General features: G+C 61.3%; 7 protein-coding genes across 7 annotated transcripts; 2 read left to right on the top strand and 5 right to left on the bottom strand.

Moving 5' to 3' along the window:
- Positions 1 to 75: 75 nt before the first annotated feature.
- Positions 76 to 1,668, bottom strand: BXZ73DRAFT_87621 (nucleotide-binding domain-containing protein; the record flags this gene model as incomplete). The annotated part of the gene is made up of 2 exons (XM_048024649.1): positions 76 to 929; positions 1,023 to 1,668. 2 exons carry the CDS (start codon positions 1,666 to 1,668, stop codon positions 76 to 78), a joined length of 1,500 nt encoding a protein of 499 aa, XP_047882072.1.
- Positions 1,669 to 1,990: 322 nt separating this feature from the next.
- Positions 1,991 to 2,612, bottom strand: BXZ73DRAFT_97298 (ribosome maturation protein; the record flags this gene model as incomplete). Its single annotated transcript, XM_048027317.1, has 4 exons — positions 1,991 to 2,220; positions 2,279 to 2,307; positions 2,380 to 2,465; positions 2,529 to 2,612. 4 exons carry the CDS (start codon positions 2,610 to 2,612, stop codon positions 1,991 to 1,993), a joined length of 429 nt encoding a protein of 142 aa, XP_047882071.1.
- A 308-nt stretch (positions 2,613 to 2,920) lies between these two features.
- Positions 2,921 to 5,004, bottom strand: BXZ73DRAFT_97297 (uncharacterized protein; the record flags this gene model as incomplete). The annotated part of the gene is made up of 7 exons (XM_048027316.1): positions 2,921 to 3,026; positions 3,090 to 3,189; positions 3,250 to 3,430; positions 3,507 to 3,596; positions 3,653 to 4,086; positions 4,870 to 4,909; positions 4,960 to 5,004. 7 exons carry the CDS (start codon positions 5,002 to 5,004, stop codon positions 2,921 to 2,923), a joined length of 996 nt encoding a protein of 331 aa, XP_047882070.1.
- A 2,055-nt stretch (positions 5,005 to 7,059) lies between these two features.
- On the top strand, positions 7,060 to 9,739 carry BXZ73DRAFT_87620 (uncharacterized protein; the record flags this gene model as incomplete). The annotated part of the gene is made up of 8 exons (XM_048024648.1): positions 7,060 to 7,428; positions 7,553 to 7,589; positions 7,643 to 7,863; positions 7,898 to 8,479; positions 8,529 to 8,807; positions 8,882 to 9,085; positions 9,205 to 9,547; positions 9,630 to 9,739. 8 exons carry the CDS (start codon positions 7,060 to 7,062, stop codon positions 9,737 to 9,739), a joined length of 2,145 nt encoding a protein of 714 aa, XP_047882069.1.
- A 1,666-nt stretch (positions 9,740 to 11,405) lies between these two features.
- On the bottom strand, positions 11,406 to 12,967 carry BXZ73DRAFT_97295 (uncharacterized protein; the record flags this gene model as incomplete). Its single annotated transcript, XM_048027315.1, has 4 exons — positions 11,406 to 11,427; positions 11,489 to 11,672; positions 11,737 to 12,804; positions 12,883 to 12,967. 4 exons carry the CDS (start codon positions 12,965 to 12,967, stop codon positions 11,406 to 11,408), a joined length of 1,359 nt encoding a protein of 452 aa, XP_047882068.1.
- A 633-nt stretch (positions 12,968 to 13,600) lies between these two features.
- Positions 13,601 to 14,149, bottom strand: BXZ73DRAFT_97294 (Prefoldin beta-like protein; the record flags this gene model as incomplete). The annotated part of the gene is made up of 4 exons (XM_048027314.1): positions 13,601 to 13,705; positions 13,756 to 13,888; positions 13,942 to 14,032; positions 14,095 to 14,149. The coding sequence occupies 4 exons, from the start codon at positions 14,147 to 14,149 to the stop codon at positions 13,601 to 13,603; spliced, it is 384 nt and encodes a 127-aa protein (XP_047882067.1).
- Positions 14,150 to 14,352: 203 nt separating this feature from the next.
- On the top strand, positions 14,353 to 15,391 carry BXZ73DRAFT_40202 (NADH-quinone oxidoreductase; the record flags this gene model as incomplete). Its single annotated transcript, XM_048018531.1, has 6 exons — positions 14,353 to 14,656; positions 14,712 to 14,849; positions 14,916 to 15,008; positions 15,069 to 15,140; positions 15,207 to 15,317; positions 15,372 to 15,391. 6 exons carry the CDS (start codon positions 14,353 to 14,355, stop codon positions 15,389 to 15,391), a joined length of 738 nt encoding a protein of 245 aa, XP_047882066.1.
- Between the last annotated feature and the right edge of the window lie 1,216 nt (positions 15,392 to 16,607).

Here is a 16,607-nt window from a genome sequence, read left to right as displayed (position 1 = left end):
ACTGCACCCGCCCGCCGATCTCCTTCCCTCGACGCTCGACGTCTCCAAACCCCGCGCAAAAACAACAGGAAGCACTCACCATCTTGATAGCATCCCGACGTCCACGCTGGTCTCCCGCCCAAGAACCATCTCCGCGAGAACTCGGCCGGTGCCCAAGCTGAGCGTGATGCCCCACGGCCCGTGCCCCGTCGCGACGTACACCCCTCCAGCGACCCCATCGCCGTCCGCGGAAGGTAACCCCCGCGGCTTGGGCCCGTCCCCCAAGTCCGCCTCGTGCACGCGGGCAATGACCGGCCGCCCCGTCCCGGTCACAGGGCGGAAGCAAAGCGCCGCGTTGCGCACCTCGAAGTCCTCCCCGCACAGCTCGCGCGCAATGGCCTCCAGGCGTGCAATCTCGCCCGCCTCGATCACCGCGTCCGTGGGCAGCGCAGGCAGAGGCAGCATCGGCGGGTTCAAGCCCCCGACCCAGATGTCGCCTGTGGCACGAGAGAAGATCTCGGGCGCAAAGCCGTCTGCGTCCGTAAAGATCGCGTGGCACGTCCGGGGCGGGAGTGGGGTAGAAATCTCAGCGGTGGTATCACCGTCGTCCGAGGATGGGACAGATGGGGGGCCCGCTGGCCCTTCCTCCTGCGGCGTCGCCGAGGGGTCCGGCGGCGGAGGCGGCGGCATCCAGCGTTTTGACGCGAGAGTGAGGGAGTACCCGGCGAGGTGGGTGACGCGCGGCATGCGGCTCGCGTTCGGGAACAGCGTCCCGTATACCTGAGGCGACCAGCACCCCGCCGCAATCACCACGCTCTCGCAGGGGATGTCGACCGTCTGTGTGCCGCCCTCTGCCGTAGGGTACTCGATGCGGACGTGTGTGACGCCCGCCTCCTCCACAACGCGCGTCGCGCGAGCAGGTTGGTGCAGTGTGACACCTGCGGCTAGCACTGCTCGAGGAGGAATTCACCAAACTTGCGGGGGTGCCTGTGACAGAAGAACGGGGCGGAAAGAGAAGATAGGGAGATCGTAGGACGGCGCACATGCACGAAAAACGGACACGACGTACAATTGTGCGGTCGACTGGGAATCGGAGAGGACTTCGAGGGCCTCGGGGCGAGCGTTCAGCCATGGAGGTATCGCGTCGGGTGGCGGCCTGCTGCGACTGGAGTCGGCCGAGGACCTACGGCTGCTGCCGTCCATGAGCCAGTTGAGGCCGGTCGTGCTCCGCACGTCGGTGATGGTGGGTGTGTCAGATGAGTCCGAGGTCAAGGAATTGAGTGCCGGCCGGGAGCGTACTCCATGTGCTGCGGGCTCTTCCGTGGCTTGTGGCCAGGATCGCGTGGACGAGTTGGCGGCAGAGACATTGTCCGCGTCGCTCGTGTCGGATTCGGACTGGTAGGCATGGTCGAGGGAGTAAGAGACAGAGGGAGCGTAGCCCCAGCGTGCGGCGCCGTTGTGGTCACGGGCAAGGGCGGCGTGGAGGTCGAAGGAGAGGGCGCCGAGAGGCTGGGTGGCGGGGGCAAACCAATCGCGGGCAAGGAAGCCGGCGGCCTTCCCCGACGCGGAGGCAAAGAGTTCGGGGGCGGGGTCGACGAGATGGACGCGATGGGCGGGTGCAAGGGCGACGAGGGCGTGTGCGGAGGCGAGGCCAATGACGCCGGCGCCGAGGACGACGGTGGTGGGCATGTCGTGTATGCTGCCTTGACGGTCTCCTTGCGTCGGACGGGGCAGGGATTGTGCGCTGCCCCGCCGTATATCTCGGTGTGGAGAATGACCTCACTCTGCTCCCCCGGCATCGCTGCCATCGCGGCACGCCCGCCGGCCCCCGCCTTGCAGGCCTGGGCCCGCGCGACGTCAGTCTGCACACGCGCACGCAGCGGCCCGTGGTGGGCACGCACATGCATACAATCTGGTGGTCTTACAAGTTCGGCGCAAGCGATTCTGTTCTACCCATCGTCCGCACTCCGACCCTCCCGGCTTTCCCTCGAGGCGGCATGGTTCGTGCTGATTAGATACCTGAGGTCGACTTGCCCTTCGTGTCGATCGTGAACGAGCCCTTGGCCACGTTCGGGTTCCCAGACGACCTGAAGCCCTTCCCGGCCTCCTCCCTGCCCTTCTCTAGGATCGCCTTCACGACGTCCACATCCTTCGAAGATCCGAACACATTCTCCAGCTGCTGCTTCGACGGCCGGCCTAGGATCCCTTGCGATCCCTGGTTCGACCAAAACACCTCAAACGCTGCGCCACCCTCGCGTGAGCTCGCGATGACGCCAGGGAAGACAAACGCTTGACTCACAGTCGACTACCTCGGCTAATGGGATCGTGCTGTACGAAACCCGGGCATCCGGAGCGTCAGCGGGGACGGCAGGCGAGCAAGCGCGAACATAAGGTATTTACGTGTCTGTGGACGGGCAAAGAGCGTCAGTGGTAGCGTTGGACCGCGTAGGCGCGATCGACTCACCTCCCTCCTTCCACCGCTTGTACTGTGCGTTCGCCGGGGCTCTGTGAGCGTGTCATCCAGAGTAGATGATGCGTGGGGCACGCACCTCTTCGGGGTTCACAATGATCATAAAGTCCTCCGTGGACTCGGGCGAGGCCCTGTACACGATCTTCGTCAATTCGTGGGGCATGGTAGATATAGTAGGTGCGGTCAAAGCGGGTGGGTGCAGAGGGTTGTGCGATCGAGAGTAGAGAGTAGTACAAGGGGAGTGTCGCAGAGTGTCGCGTGCAAGTAGGGTTACGGCTCCGCGCCCGATGAGTATATGAGGAAGAGGTCGTGATGACGTCATCGGGCGGAGGCCACGTCGCGTGACATCATCCAGACCCGACCACTCCAGCGAGCCAGAGCGCCCTTGGCCAGAGCCATGTGCGACTCACTCCCAGTCACGCGGCAGGCGGACGGACAGACGTTCACTTCGGATTCACATCGACAGCCATACTACAACGCTGCACGGTGCGCGAACGCGGTCCAATCGATGGCCGGTATTTTCCCTGCGGACGAGTCGTGTCGATCCTCTATCCGCACGAGCGGTACGAGCGACGGCCTTGTCGCGGCCTGCGTATTAGCGCCTTGCAAATCAACACGAATCGAGGCCCAGGCCACTCACCGCCCGTGTGCGCACTGGAAGGGCAACGCCGTCTCTGACAGCCTGAACAGAAGCCCTCTGCATTGTTCTACTGTCAACGTGTCGTTGAACATGATGGCTCCTGTCGCCAGCCGCGAGACCGGGTCAATACAGACAAAGCAAAGCAAAGCGACACGCGCACCTCGACACGCCTTCGAGTTGATGAGATCGACGAGTTCCTGTGGGCACCACCGCAGTGCCTTCTGCCAGCCCACGTCTCGGGGTCCGGCTTGCCCTGCAAGCAGCACGCCCTCCGTGCCCTCGCACTCGAGCCTCGCCAAGTACCCGCTGACGAGACCCCGGAGCTCGTCGCCCGCGAGCAGCTAGCCAAAACGGCCCGTCAGCACACACGCGCGCACGACTCGGACGTAATACGCCCACAAAAAACCGGCCACGGACCCTATCCGCGACGACCTCGGGCACTGCGGCCACCTCGCACTGGACGTGTGTCACGGTGGCCGCGTCCTCGCCGTGTGTGGGCCAGGCACGCTTCCAAGGTGCCTGTCCGCGAAATCCACGCCCCAGCGCGCGAACGCGGCGCGCACATCCCCGCTCTGCACCCGCTCTGCCTCCGCCCGCGTCAACAGGACGGGCACGGGCGGCGCGAGCGTCCTCTTGCGCACACCGGTCTCCACCTCGTCTTCACCGCTTGACAGGTCGCGGCCGGTGCTCGTTTGAGGGTGCGTGGGAGCGGCGCGCAGGAAGCCTTCGCAGACGTCCCTGAGGAAGCGCTCGACGCGCACGCGCTCGTCCGCCGCGTGCTGGTCGACGAGCACAAGGGAGCTGCTTCTTTCTCCTCCTTCACCGCCGGCGAAAATGCATGCGATAAACTTGCGATCGATTTGCCCGAGGACGCGCGCCGAGCGAAGCGCAACGACGTTTAAATGGTGTTTGTCGGCGAGCCTTGCGTTCGTCGCGTCCCACGGGACGGGAGTGAAGAGCGGCCGTCCGGCGTGGATTGGTGGCGCACGACCACCGTCTGCGAGATTGGTGTGTATTGATAGAAGGGCGGGAACACGGCGCTCCGCCAGTTTGTAGGCGTCATTGCCTTCTAAAACGTCCGTAACCCAAGTTGGAGCGTCAGGCCTCGGAGAGTTGGTTGTGGCGTGAATGTTTCGCATGGAAAGACGCCGTCGCCCTGCCAGTGATCCAATCGAGGGTTTGTCGAGACTTGCCATGTGCCGAGGATAAGAGTTACCCGTACGGGGGTCGATAACGAAGGTTTCGCCAGTAACAGAGTCCTGCCATACGAGATCTCCATTTTCGTCGTGTCCAGAAATCACGACGCCGGTTTCCTCGGGAAGAAGTGTGGTCTCCCAAGCGCGGTGGACCTCGCTGGGCGGCGATAATTCCGTTTGAATTGACGAGCGGCGGAGGTGAGACGTCAAAGGCTCCAAGTCGTCTTGCAACCCGTGGGCACGTTTGCGCTTCTTGGTGGGAGATGCCCCAGGTGGGCGTTGCGTTCCCCGAATCAGGAATCCATTTCGTACGAGAAAAGATTCTACCACTGCCGACAACCAAGATGAGACTGAGGCAGGGTTCTAGCATGCATCAGTGATGTGTACGGGGACATTGACATGACCTCACCGACCCGCAGTTGCACAACAGTTTTTGACGGACTGACGTGGTTGTCCACATCTCGGGACGGGATTGTCAGGTTCAATACGTATATGGCCTTCTTTTCTGTCTTCCGCGGAGAACGACGACCTTTGGACATTGCTTCATCAGTCAAAACGGCATAGGACCTCATCGTGACACTCACCGGATTGAAGATGGTTAGGATGCTCGAACACATCGTATGCCTAGCGAAAATCAGTCGATGTAGATGCATGCAAGCTACATCTATACTCACATGCTGACCAAACGAACTACGACCAAACGTGAAGTCGATACGCATCTGAAGCTCGCCATGCTCAATCGGATGTTTGTTGATATCTAGAGACAGTGTATGAGCTGGAGCATAGCGGCCATCAGCAATTGACCCACACAGAAATTGATAGTTTTCGTGCTAGCACCATGCAAGGATAAGAATCCCTCTAGGTGCAGATCACCGAATGTCTCTTGGACGTGCTCGACGTGCTAAGTGCACTTCAACATACAACATGCATTCAAGCGATCACTGGCTCACATCAACAAAGTGTCGTCCGTGTATCTGACGAAACGCGGTGAGCGTTGATTGAGTCTGCACGCGATGTTCGAGACATGAGCCGCCTGTCAGGGAGGGTGAGAATATAGGCAACCATACCTTTGGCACGGCCAATATCCGAGAATGAGATGTCGAAAGGCCGACTTCCGTGCCTCTGGATGCCCTGTCGAGAGTAAAGGACACCTCGGGGAAAACAAGAGCGAAGGTAGCAATCTCTTTCTTGACAAGTTCTAGGGTACGTGACGCGCTGGGATGCGATCGTCGACGTACCGGCAGCTGTGGACATCCATTGGTGAGGAAGAATGAGAGGAAGGCGTTGTACACAAACGTTGTAGAAGGCGTCGCGCACGGAGACCGCAGTTCCGGGAGACTCTCTACGCCAACGAACAGACGGACCCGCATACAGCGCAGCACCGCCCTTGATAGGAGCAACTTAGAAGAGATGGAGGGAGGTGAGTAACTGGCCCTACTTTCAGTATTATAGACCAGCATTCGGAAGAGTGTCTCGTCCTTGAAGACATCTCCAGACAGCATAGATCGGCGATCGATGACAAAGCTAGTCATAGTCAGATATTGAGCTTCGTATCCCATATTACTGAGTAAGGGCGCTTGCCTTCCCCTCGAAAACCGAATGTTGCATCATCTAAGGAATTTGAAGCGTATGCTTTCGATGTATCTATCACGCAGTCAGCTGCCATATCATCCTTCTTGGTCCGTATATGCGCACTCACTGTATCTCCCACTCTCACCACTGCCAGCAAGCGTAGCAAGGCCTTCTCTTGAAATGCCGGCGCCGTCATCACGGACCCAACACGACCATTCTTCGGGATCTACGGAACAGATATGTTTCTGGCCCTGGCATCGAGAGAGTTCTGGACGAGTTCAGAGATGAGCTGCGGTAAAGAGGTCAAGATCTGCGTAGACCGCAACCTCGACCGAGTGGGAGGCGGAAGTGGGGTGATGTGGGCGTCCAAAGGATGTGTGGGAGCGTTCATCAGAGAAGAAAGCGTAAATGAGATTCAGGGCGCCCACAGCATGCACACTGAGAAGAGCGCTCAGGGGGACGAGCTGGCTGGGCGGCAAATGGGTGGAGCAGGGACGCCTGCGCGTGACGAAGCGTCTGCTTCTTCGGTGGGCACTTGTAGGCTGCCCTGGGATCCCTCTTGACTGCGTCGTCAATGTCGAAACTGCTCTCCCCGCGGGCGGGCGCGCGTGTCTTGGCCCCCGGCAGCAGCATTGCACCGCAGCCTCGTGAAACCCGCACTTCGGTAAAAGGGTTGAACAGGTGCATGAAGGCTTCAACGAGGCAGACCGCCACTCGCGTCGTGAGCACACCAGGCTGATACTCCAATCCAGCCAGATTCCTCAGTGCCGTACCTTAAACCTGGCCTACTGGAGCACAAGGCTGCGGCGGGATATCACATCACACGAGCCCGTTGTACTCTGCGAATGTTGCGACAACTTGCGAGGGACCTGGTAAGTCTCGACGCCTCGTCCAAATGATATCGCCTCATGGCCATGTTACGATAGGTAGCGGAAATCTTATGGTTCCGCTAACTTCTCAATATGTCCCAACTTCATCCGCAACAGAGGATCCACTTGCGCACACAAATGCTGTCATCGGCCGCCACTCAACGCATCCTCGACCCTGGGTTCGAGCACCTTCATCTGCGTCGGAAGAAAATCCATGGATGATTTAAAGCCACGTTTCTCGACCCACAAAACTGGGCGGCGAGCCATGCAAAACTCCCCTCATTCGCCCCCCTCTTTGTATTGCCCAGACTGACAAGAATGTCCTCTCCCCCCATGGCTCCGACCGGCTACCCTACCTTGCTCGGAGCTCCCGATTTCCCGAACAAGACGGAACGACCTCGCCCTTCTGCCAGCACTCCCCCAGCGTTCCCCCACAACTTCTCCGACCATGACGCCGTCATGTTTGTTGACAAATACCAACGATGGCTTGTCGACGAAACCCGGCAGCCAGTTGTCCAAGCCTCAAGCCTCGACAGACGCAGTGTCGCCCTGGAGTATGAAGCTCAGCGCAATAAGTTGCAGCAGCCCAGCGGCAGCGTCCGATGGTTCATGTCCATCGTTGGCGGTTCCAAGCACTCGAGCACGGTGCCTCTTGAGAATCTGATGCCGGGTGAGTTTTCGCCGATTCCCACCTTCACGCAAGTAAATCGATCCCATACAAAACATCCAGTTACATTGTCCGAAATGCGAATGCGAAGAGTTTATGCTGTATGCCCTCATGATTGAGAATACACCCCTTCTTCACTGACAGCCGGTACTTCGACAGGGCCGTTATCTGCTTTGTCGTGTTGTCGCTCCTGCCCGTACGTTCACCGTTTTTCAACGTCCAGAGACATTGCCCAACAACTTCCAACAGTTGTGATGAATGGCGTTCACCTTGCTGTTGAAGACGTTGAAGGCACTGTGCAAAAGCTGTCCATCTACAATTTCCCCTCCACCTACGACTGCACCTTCTCCCATCTCGACGCACTCTTCCCCATTGGCGGCATCATGATCATCCGTGAGCCGACGCTCAAGACGGCCACACAAGGCGCTTTTCCAGTGGTCCGCGTTGACAGTCCCACAGACGTGGGGCTCGTCACTCGAGGCCATGCGCTCGCACGCGGCGCAGTTTGGAAGGCGGGAGTGTCTATCCAGAGGTCCCAAACACTCCTGCACGACAGACGCATGGATCCAGCGGGGTAACGAGTATGCCAACATGTCGCAGTGGTTCCTGGCGGCGCACGCGTACTGCCATGCGCTTACCTTGGACCCTACGGCGCTGGCGGCTCGTCTCAATCGCGCGGAGGCGTATCTTCATCTAGGGTACTTCTCTGGTGCTCAGTGCGATGCACAGAGAGTACTTGACGTGAAGGGTCTCGATCGAGCCCGGGCCACCAAGGCGCGCTTCCGCTTGGCCCGAGCTCAGTACGGCCGGAAGCAGTTCGCGAACGCCGAGAAGTCCTTCTACCGCTTCGCTGAAGAGACACCCACCGAGCCGTCGGCTAGTCAATGGATCACACAGTGTCAGGCTCGCCGACGGGAAGCCTCGACCGGACTTTACGATTGGGCGACATTATACAGGACGGCATATTCACGAATCCGGTTGGACGTCGCGGAATACTGGGGCCCCATGAAGGTGAGCCGGATGCCTCATATGGGGGGTGGCCGCGGGGTTGTTACCGCTAGGGATGTGCAAGTTGGCGAACTGCTGGTAAGAATATTACGTGTGCTCTTACGGTGTGCTGCTAATCCCATGCTAGCTGGTTTCGAAGCCATTCGCGTCGGTGTACCACGAGGACCTCCCCAAGAACCGGGTCGTGCTCACCTTCGACCTCCTATCTGGCGGAGCGTTGGGCGACCAGAGCGGCGCTCTGCTTCTGTCTCGCATCGTCGAACGGCTCTATGGAAACCCTGATGTTCACGCCGAGGTGTACGAGCTATATGCCGGTAGCGGTTTCCCTTCGCCTCCTGATAACTATTCTCCTTCGTGCCTCCCACCTCAACCCGTTGACCTTCTCTCACCCATATGCAACATCGACGTCGCTCGACTGGAAGCGATTTGCAGCCACAACCTCTTCTGCCCTATCCGCCTCGAAGCCCACGGCGTTGACAGCAACCCCGGGAGCCGACCAGCGGGGCTTACCCGTCCGCCTCCCTCTTCAACCACGCCTGCTCCTCGACCGCGGTCTGGTACTGCATCGGCGACGTCCTCGCCGTCCGCGCCGCCTCCAACCTTCCTTCTGGGACCGAAGTCACGATCCCGTACACGGTCGAGCCCTCGTACCGCACCCGCCAGGCCGCGCTCCGTGCGCACATGGTCCACGCCTGCACATGCGCGCTGTGCGCCGCGGACCGCGGCGACGGGACGCGCGCCTCGAGGAGCGCGACCGCCTGGAGCACGAGCTCGCGCACTCGGCGGGGGCGTCGCTCGCCCAGATGCGCGAGCTCGAGGCGCGGATCGGCGCGACGTTCGCGTCCGCGCGGGGCCCCGTGCGCCCGCTGCACGCCCTCGCGCTGCACGCCCTCGCGGAGCGCCTCCGGCTGGAGGGCAGCCCGCGGTGCGCCGCGGAGGCGATCGGGGCGGACGTGCGCGCGCTGCGCTGCTTCGGGCTCACGGTGCGCTCTGGCGGCGGGCCCGGGCTGCCGATCGCGACGGACGGGCTGCCGGTGGGGACGACGTTCGAGCGGCCGGCGGAGGTGCTGCTCCGGATCGCGGGCACGCTCGTCGGGCTCGGGGAGCGCACGAACGCGGAGCCGTGGGTCCGCGCGGCGTTGTGGGGTGCGTCTTCCCTTCCTGCCCGTCGCCCGCGGCCTGGTGCTCACGTTCTCTCCTTCCGGTGCGGTCCCGCGCTGACCCACAGTGACGAACGCCTCGGTGGGCGGGGGCACGGCGCTCTTCATGGACCTTCACCGCAAGGCGCTGGACGAGATGGGGCTCGGCGCGTTCGCGGCGAACGTGCTGGCCTCGTGAGGTCGGAGCTCCGCCGTCTATTCCACAACGGAGCCTAGGCCCCAGGTCCCACACATGTAACGTCCGACGTCGGACCCTGTACGCCCACAGTCGAGCGCGAATCCTGTCTTCTTCGCCCCTCGCTCGACACAGACGCTCGCGTGCGGGTTCGCGCCCTCGGAGCGCGCCCCCGCGCCGAGCGACACAATCAACTAATGCCAGACTCGATCGGGTTGGCAGCAATCGCATGTCAGCCTGCACTCAATCGCGGCGCGCGAGGACCCCGTCGCCCATCGCCCACTGCAGCTGTGTACTGTGTGTATCGTCCGCCCATCTGCCTCCGCCGTCGACGAGCTCTGCTTGCGCGTACGCCAGGCTCGCGCCTCCCACACGCGCCTCCAGCTTGAGATCCTCCGCACAGCCCACGCCGAACCCGAACAGACCCGAACCCGCCCGCCCGCCTCCGCCTTATCGTCCTTCTCGCCGCGCGCATCGAACTCTCGCCCTACAGAGGCGCGCCCCCGGCGCTTCTCGACTGTCGCGCTCGCGTTGAGTTCAATTCAGGCCGGATGTGGGCACTCCGCCCGGATCGGAGGTGGGGGTGCGCGAGTCTCCCCAGGTGGTCTTAGTAGCCCCCCCGCGCTCGGGCGTAGGGACCACTAGTAGCGTGAAACTCTGGCGCCCCGAGCGCACGCACCGCGTCCCACACGGTACGCGGGTGCTTGGGGAGATATAGAGCGCTGGCTGGTCTTACGAATCGATGAGCAACGTCGGCGCCACGAGCGGATCTCCAGGGTCACTTGCATGACACTGCCCGAGTCCGATGGTGAGATCCCAGTCGCTGTACGTGCCATACAAATGCGCACTAGGGCGCGGACACGGGCGCGGCCAACCTCTCTTCCGGGCCAGCCACCGCATTCGTCATTGACGCCCCGGACGTGCACGAAAGTCCGAAGTGCTGACGCCACGCAGTCGCGAGGTTTCGCGACAATCAATCTCCCGCCCGGATCTGAAGCCACCACGCACATTGCACGCCAAAGACCGCATTACTTGTAAGGACCCGCTCCTTGTGGCCTGGGGTCCTCGGGCCACCGCTGCGCTGTTTCATTATTAGCCTGGATCGTGACTTGCGCGGCGCCGATCCATGCTCCGGCTTTACCAACGTCAGATAATATCCTGCGAGTCCGCGCTCGCTCGCCCCGACGGAGACGGACATGCCGCCACAAGCACGGCTTTCCACCGCCCCCAGTCTCTTCGCAGTTCGGCCTGACTCAGGCTCACGAAGTTGACGATTCGTCTGATCGACGCTTCGGTTTGAGTAAGAGGCCGCGTCATCTCATCGCAAAGACGGCGACATATCATGTGAATGTATTGAACACGGCGTACTGGCTACAGCGTCGCAAGCGACGGGCTACTACAGGCTCCTCGACTGAGATCCGGGCGCTAGGCGCCTACGGCGTACACCATCCAGACGGGGCAATAGATAGGGCACTGATTCAGTGATTCGAACACGTGAGACGTGCCACCGCGGTCCAGGCGGTGGCACTGGAGACGAACGCCCTTGAGGCGATAAATAGTGCAAATAACATAAGGTGCCTGACCGCGGAGAGCCGTGCATCACTCCGAACGAATTGGATCGAGAGCATGAGAGCGGAATAAATAGTGCGACGCGGGGCTTAGGTCGCGTTTAGTTGAGGGGGAGGTTGGCCCTGTGTGACGCGCACAGGTCAGGACCGGATGACCGGATTGCGTCACAAAGACACTGCTTACTTTTCTTCGCCGACAACATTCCCGACCGGATCGTAAAGGCAGACATGGTACGTGGCAGCTCCCTTCTTGGATGGGAAAAGCCCTGGGCAGCTCGCGACGCCGCAGCCGAGTTGGGTCGTGGACTTCCAAACGGCCTGGGTGAAGTGGCTCAAGGTCACCTGCTTCGCTTTGGCGTTGAACTTGTCTACGAGAAACAATAACATAAACAGCCTGACCAGCAGCATGGTCATCAATGTGAATCTGCTTACTCTGGTCCTGGAGGAACAGCCGAACGGCGGCCGACGCGTCAAAGGCACCGGTTGCGGCAGCGAGCGCCTCACCGAACGGCCCGATGGCTCCGTTCGAGTGCTGCAGCTGGCAGTTGTCTGCATAATCCTGGGCTTTGGCCGAGAGATCGTCTGACCAAGAGAGTGGAGGCATGTTGAACTGCATCCGGATGTTGTTGTGGCCACTCGTGTAGGCATCCTTATCCACGGGAAGCGACGTAGGTTGAGCAGCTGCCGAACTAGAGCTCGAGGTCGTGCTGGCAGCGGAAGACGAGACGACCGTGGTGGAAGAGGAAGCAACATCCGAAGTCGAGGTGAGGGCAGTGGAAGACGTGGAAGTGGCATTCGCATCCGACGTCGACGTGGACACGACGTCAGAGGTGGAAGATGCCTGCTCAGTCGTGGAGGACGGAACGTCGGTGGAACTGGACGCAACCGTCGAGGAAGCAACGCTCGAGGTTGACGTAGCCACTTCGGAAGTAGAGGTAAAGGCATCCGAGGTGGGGCTGGAAGTAACCGTCGAGGAAGCCGCGTTCGAAGTCGATGTAGCCGGGTTGGAGGTGGAGGTGGAGGCGTCCGAGGTGGAGGTCGACGTCGACGCATCGGTTGAGCTGGAATTTACATCAGTCAAGGTCGAAGTTGCCGACTCGGTGGAGGTCGGGGTCACATCTGACGCAGTCGAGGTAGCGGTGGAGGTGGAGGTCGAAGACACAGCCTCAGTCGAGGAGGTCGACATTCCGGTGGACGAGGAGGCGAACGAGGAGGTGGCCTCGGTGGAGGAGCTCGTGCTCGTCAGGACATCCGTGCTGGAACTTGAAGTGATGTCCGAGGCAATTGACGTCGAAGTGGAAGTCGTACTGTTGCTGGCCGATGATGATGAGGAAGCGCTCGACGGGTCGCTGGAGGCAGCGGACGAGCTCGAGGGGTTTACAGGCGGCGTGCCCGACGACAGGGAGGAGGAGGCAGGGTCCAACGGTCCGACGGAGGGCGAAGAGACTGGTGACGGTTGCGAGTCGCTTGTGAGGGGAGTGTCGCGTGCGACGCGGTTGCCTATGGCGTTCCACGACCAGTCTTCAGCCCTCCTGCACCCTTCTGCTCGCGCTAGCGGTGATATCCAAACGGACGCACCTTGCAAGAAGCCTGTGGTGTCCGCGGGAAAAGCGGCCGCAGCGGTGGCGAGAGCGAGGACAACGTATGCGATCGAGAACTTCATGGTGGCGTTAAAGAAGGAACGGGGAAAGAACACAGCCGGCTGGGAATCGAGCGAAAGAGTGAAAGCCCAGGGATCCGCAGCGACGGCAGAGGGGGCGGAGAAGGAAGGGAATGGGAGGAGGAAGAGAAAAGGCGCTTGTTGTCATGTCCACTCGTCGTTCCATTTCAGCGCATCAAACTCTGCACTGGCTGCGGCGAGCGAGGGCATCAGACCGAAGCGCGGGCGCAGTGCGGACGGCGGAGAGGGCGTCGAACATGGATGGAGGAAGCAACATGGACACATATGGGTCCACCAGGAGGGATCGCAAGCGGTCAGGCAGCACCTAGCCGATTCGCCTCTTCCGACGGCGGACCCTTTGATCTGACCGCGCCTAACAGCCACGCGCCACTTCTCCAAGACCACGTACAGACACCATACACATATGTATTTGCATGGCCAACAAGGGAATGATATGCATTGACAGAGGAGACTAATGTACAGTGTCAAAGGCACAGGAACCATCGCGGGTTCAGGGAGCAACGAGGTCCGGGGTACGTCGGCGCATTGATCCAAGGAGACCGACCAGGGGTCACCTCGCTCGCCATCACCACGCATCGATCCCCGCCCGCTCCGTGCTCCGTGCTGATCTACTTCTCAGCTTGCGGGCATGGGCCGAATGTTGAAGTCTCGCTTGAAAGTCTCAAATTCCTCTTCCTTGCCTTTGTACTGCTCCGTCAGACTCGCGATGAGTTTCTGGATCTGAAGAGACATTGAATGCGAAGGTATACGAGGGGCACGATCCTGCTTACCCCATCGCGATTGGTCTGGAGGGCCGGGACGACGTCCTGGACTGTGCGTTCAACAAGCACACCGCCCACTAGTCGGAAACACTTGCGATCCGGCTCCTCTGTCAGAGCTTCATCGAGAGTAGAAAGTACGAGACTATGGAGGTAGTTCAGACGCAAATAACGCACTTCTCAACAAGATATACGTACTTGTGTTCCTCAACTTCCTGCTCGAACTCGCCGATCTTGCTCGCTAGGGTCTGGAGGTCGCTTTGGTATCGATTATACTGCTGCTGGATGTCTGGCTAGTCGCCGGTACGGTTAACGAGACAGAACACGCGGCACGCATAGGAAGCGACGAACCCTGCGTGGAAGGCCTCTGCTGGACTGCCTTGGGTTGTGTTTTCGAGGAGGACATGGCGGCAGAGGAGGGAGGTAGCGCGTATGTCACGTTATCGGGTCAGCGATGGGGCCGTATCACATCCGCGGCCGCCGATTGGCGGAGCCTCACCCGGCAGCGCCCGGATGGCTCTGAGGTGGCCCCAACGCGGGAGCTCACCGTCCTCCACAACCCCGAGCAGGCGTCGTCCGTCGTCCAGCGCGTCGCGAACGCTCCCCACCATGTCTTTCGCGCGCGCACTTGTTGCCGCCGGTCCCTCCGCCAGGCTGGCTGCTGGCCGTATCACCGCCCCACGCTCTCTTGCTGTTGCCTTCCGCTCGCACTCGACCGCGCCTCGCCACGCCGAACACAAACCCCACCTGAACACCTACCAGTATGCGAAGCCTGTCCCCAACCCCTCCTCCTCTGCCACCGCGCACTACACCGCCGCCGACAAGCACGGCGAGGGGTTCGATCCTTACAAGGGCGGCCCCAGTGCGCTCGACAAGGCCGTACACCTGTTCTTCTTCACCGAGATCGTTCGAGGTACGTGCAGGCACAGTTCGCATGGAGCGGGGTCGCTCAAGGTCGCGGGACCTAGGCATGTGGCTGGTGTTGGAGCAGTTCTTCCGTCCGCCATACACGATCATGTACCCTTACGAGAAGGGCCCTCTTTCCCCTCGCTTCCGCGGAGAGCACGCTCTCCGCAGATACCCTAGCGGCGAAGAACGGTGCATCGGTGGGTGGCAAAACTTTGTTTTCACGCGTGCCTGCACTCACACATGATTTCATGTATGACGGGCAGCGTGCAAGCTCTGTGAGGCGATTTGCCCTGCGCAGGCCATTACCATCGAGAGCGAGGCCCGACTCGACGGCTCGCGGCGGACGACCCGCTATGGTTAGTTTTCAATCGCGGTCCCTGTCAGCCAGCGGCATTAAATGTCATTTTGCCTGCCAGATATCGACATGACCAAGTGCATTTACTGCGGGTTCTGCCAGGAAGCGTGTCCCGTGGACGCCATCGTCGAGAGTGAGTGGTCGTCTATTTTTTGCCGGCGCGCGTTTCGCACAATGGTCTGAGACCGTGCGATTGCAGCCCAAAACCAGGAGTTCTCAACCGAGACGCGTGAAGAGTTGCTGTACAACAAGGAGAAGCTTCTCGCGAACGGTGACCGGGCGGAGGCCGAGATTGCGGCGAACTTGCACGGTATGTCATGGCGAGCCCACGCGCATTCACTCGCTGATTATCGCGACACTGTAGCGGACCACGTCTACCGGTGACGGCACGTTGGTTTGGTATGTGGGAGACATGGAAGGACCTGTCACCACACACAGATGTGATATTGCCCCAGCCACGTAATTCGAAGTTGTCGCCTTCAGCCCAAAGCCTGGTGCTGCGCTTCTGACTGCAAAGTTGGGGAATGTTCGCGGCAGAAGCCGTAAGACTTGCCGGCGGCATGCAGACGGGTCACAACCGCAGGCCGGTGTCACGCCGCGCCGTCACTGGGATTGCGGAGTTTGCGCAAAGAGCGGTGAGGTTGTCGAGATACGGAAGATGGCAGGTGCGTCCCGGGTGTGTGTGGAGGCGCAAATCCGCCATTGAGCGTGAGAGCTCGGGCGAGAACGTCGGTGGCCATATCGAGCGTGCTCTCGCGGCGGGCTGGGGCTTCGCACGGCGCAGCGAATGCCCGCAGCCCTAGGGTGGTGCGGGGTGCGCGATTCTAGTTAGATTGATGGCCGACGATGTGGCTGATTCAGAGATGACGCAGGAGGGCGGTGTGGCCAGCGAGGCCGCCGTGGAACGTGCTACCAAACGAGAGTCGGTCGGTCGGTCGAAGAAGGGCGGAGCGCGCGTGCCCGTGATCCGCTCCCGGGACCTCGAACCCTCAGACTCGCCCCATGCCCGCACTCTCTGCCTGCGCACTCCCCGGACGCATGCGTCGCAAGCCCGAGCCCCCCGCGCATCCCACACCTTTCGACTCCGCGCACCGAGCGGTCGGGCGGCGCTGGGCGAAGCCTGCTCGGTGCGCATCGCATCCGCGCTCAGGAGACTCCGCCCAGTGCATACCCGTGCTCGCTCCTCCGGGCCTTATCTGTGCTATAGATGACCACCGCGCTCGGCACCCAGGTCGACCGGCCCGCACCGTCGCATGAGAGCACCAGAGGGCCCGCCCCTCTCTGCCCCTCGGAGCCAAATCGCGGTACCCGATCTCCCCCTGCGCTGCCTTTGCTCGCCCGACGCGCATCGACGCACGCCCAGAGCCCGGCCTTTCGCACCTTCTCCCGGGGCGCCCGCTGCGTCCGGCGAGAGAATTCGGAGGGGTCGAGAGGCCTGACGAGGAACGAGAAGGGCGGCGGGGACGGCGCGACGCGTGGGCCTCGTCCCCTCGCGCGCGCGCCCGGGCCCTCGCAGCCGTCTGCTTCCCGCCCAGCTGCGCCCATGCAGCGAACCCGCGCGAAGGGGCCCCCGGGGCCTCCGCCTCGCGTCTGCGCGACA

Source organism: Epithele typhae (genome assembly GCF_022376455.1).
Source record: "Epithele typhae strain CBS 203.58 chromosome Unknown BXZ73scaffold_4, whole genome shotgun sequence".
Classification (NCBI taxonomy): domain Eukaryota; kingdom Fungi; phylum Basidiomycota; class Agaricomycetes; order Polyporales; family Epitheliaceae; genus Epithele; species Epithele typhae.
Note: the sequence above shows the minus strand (reverse complement) of the source record. Positions and strands in the feature narration are given on the sequence as shown.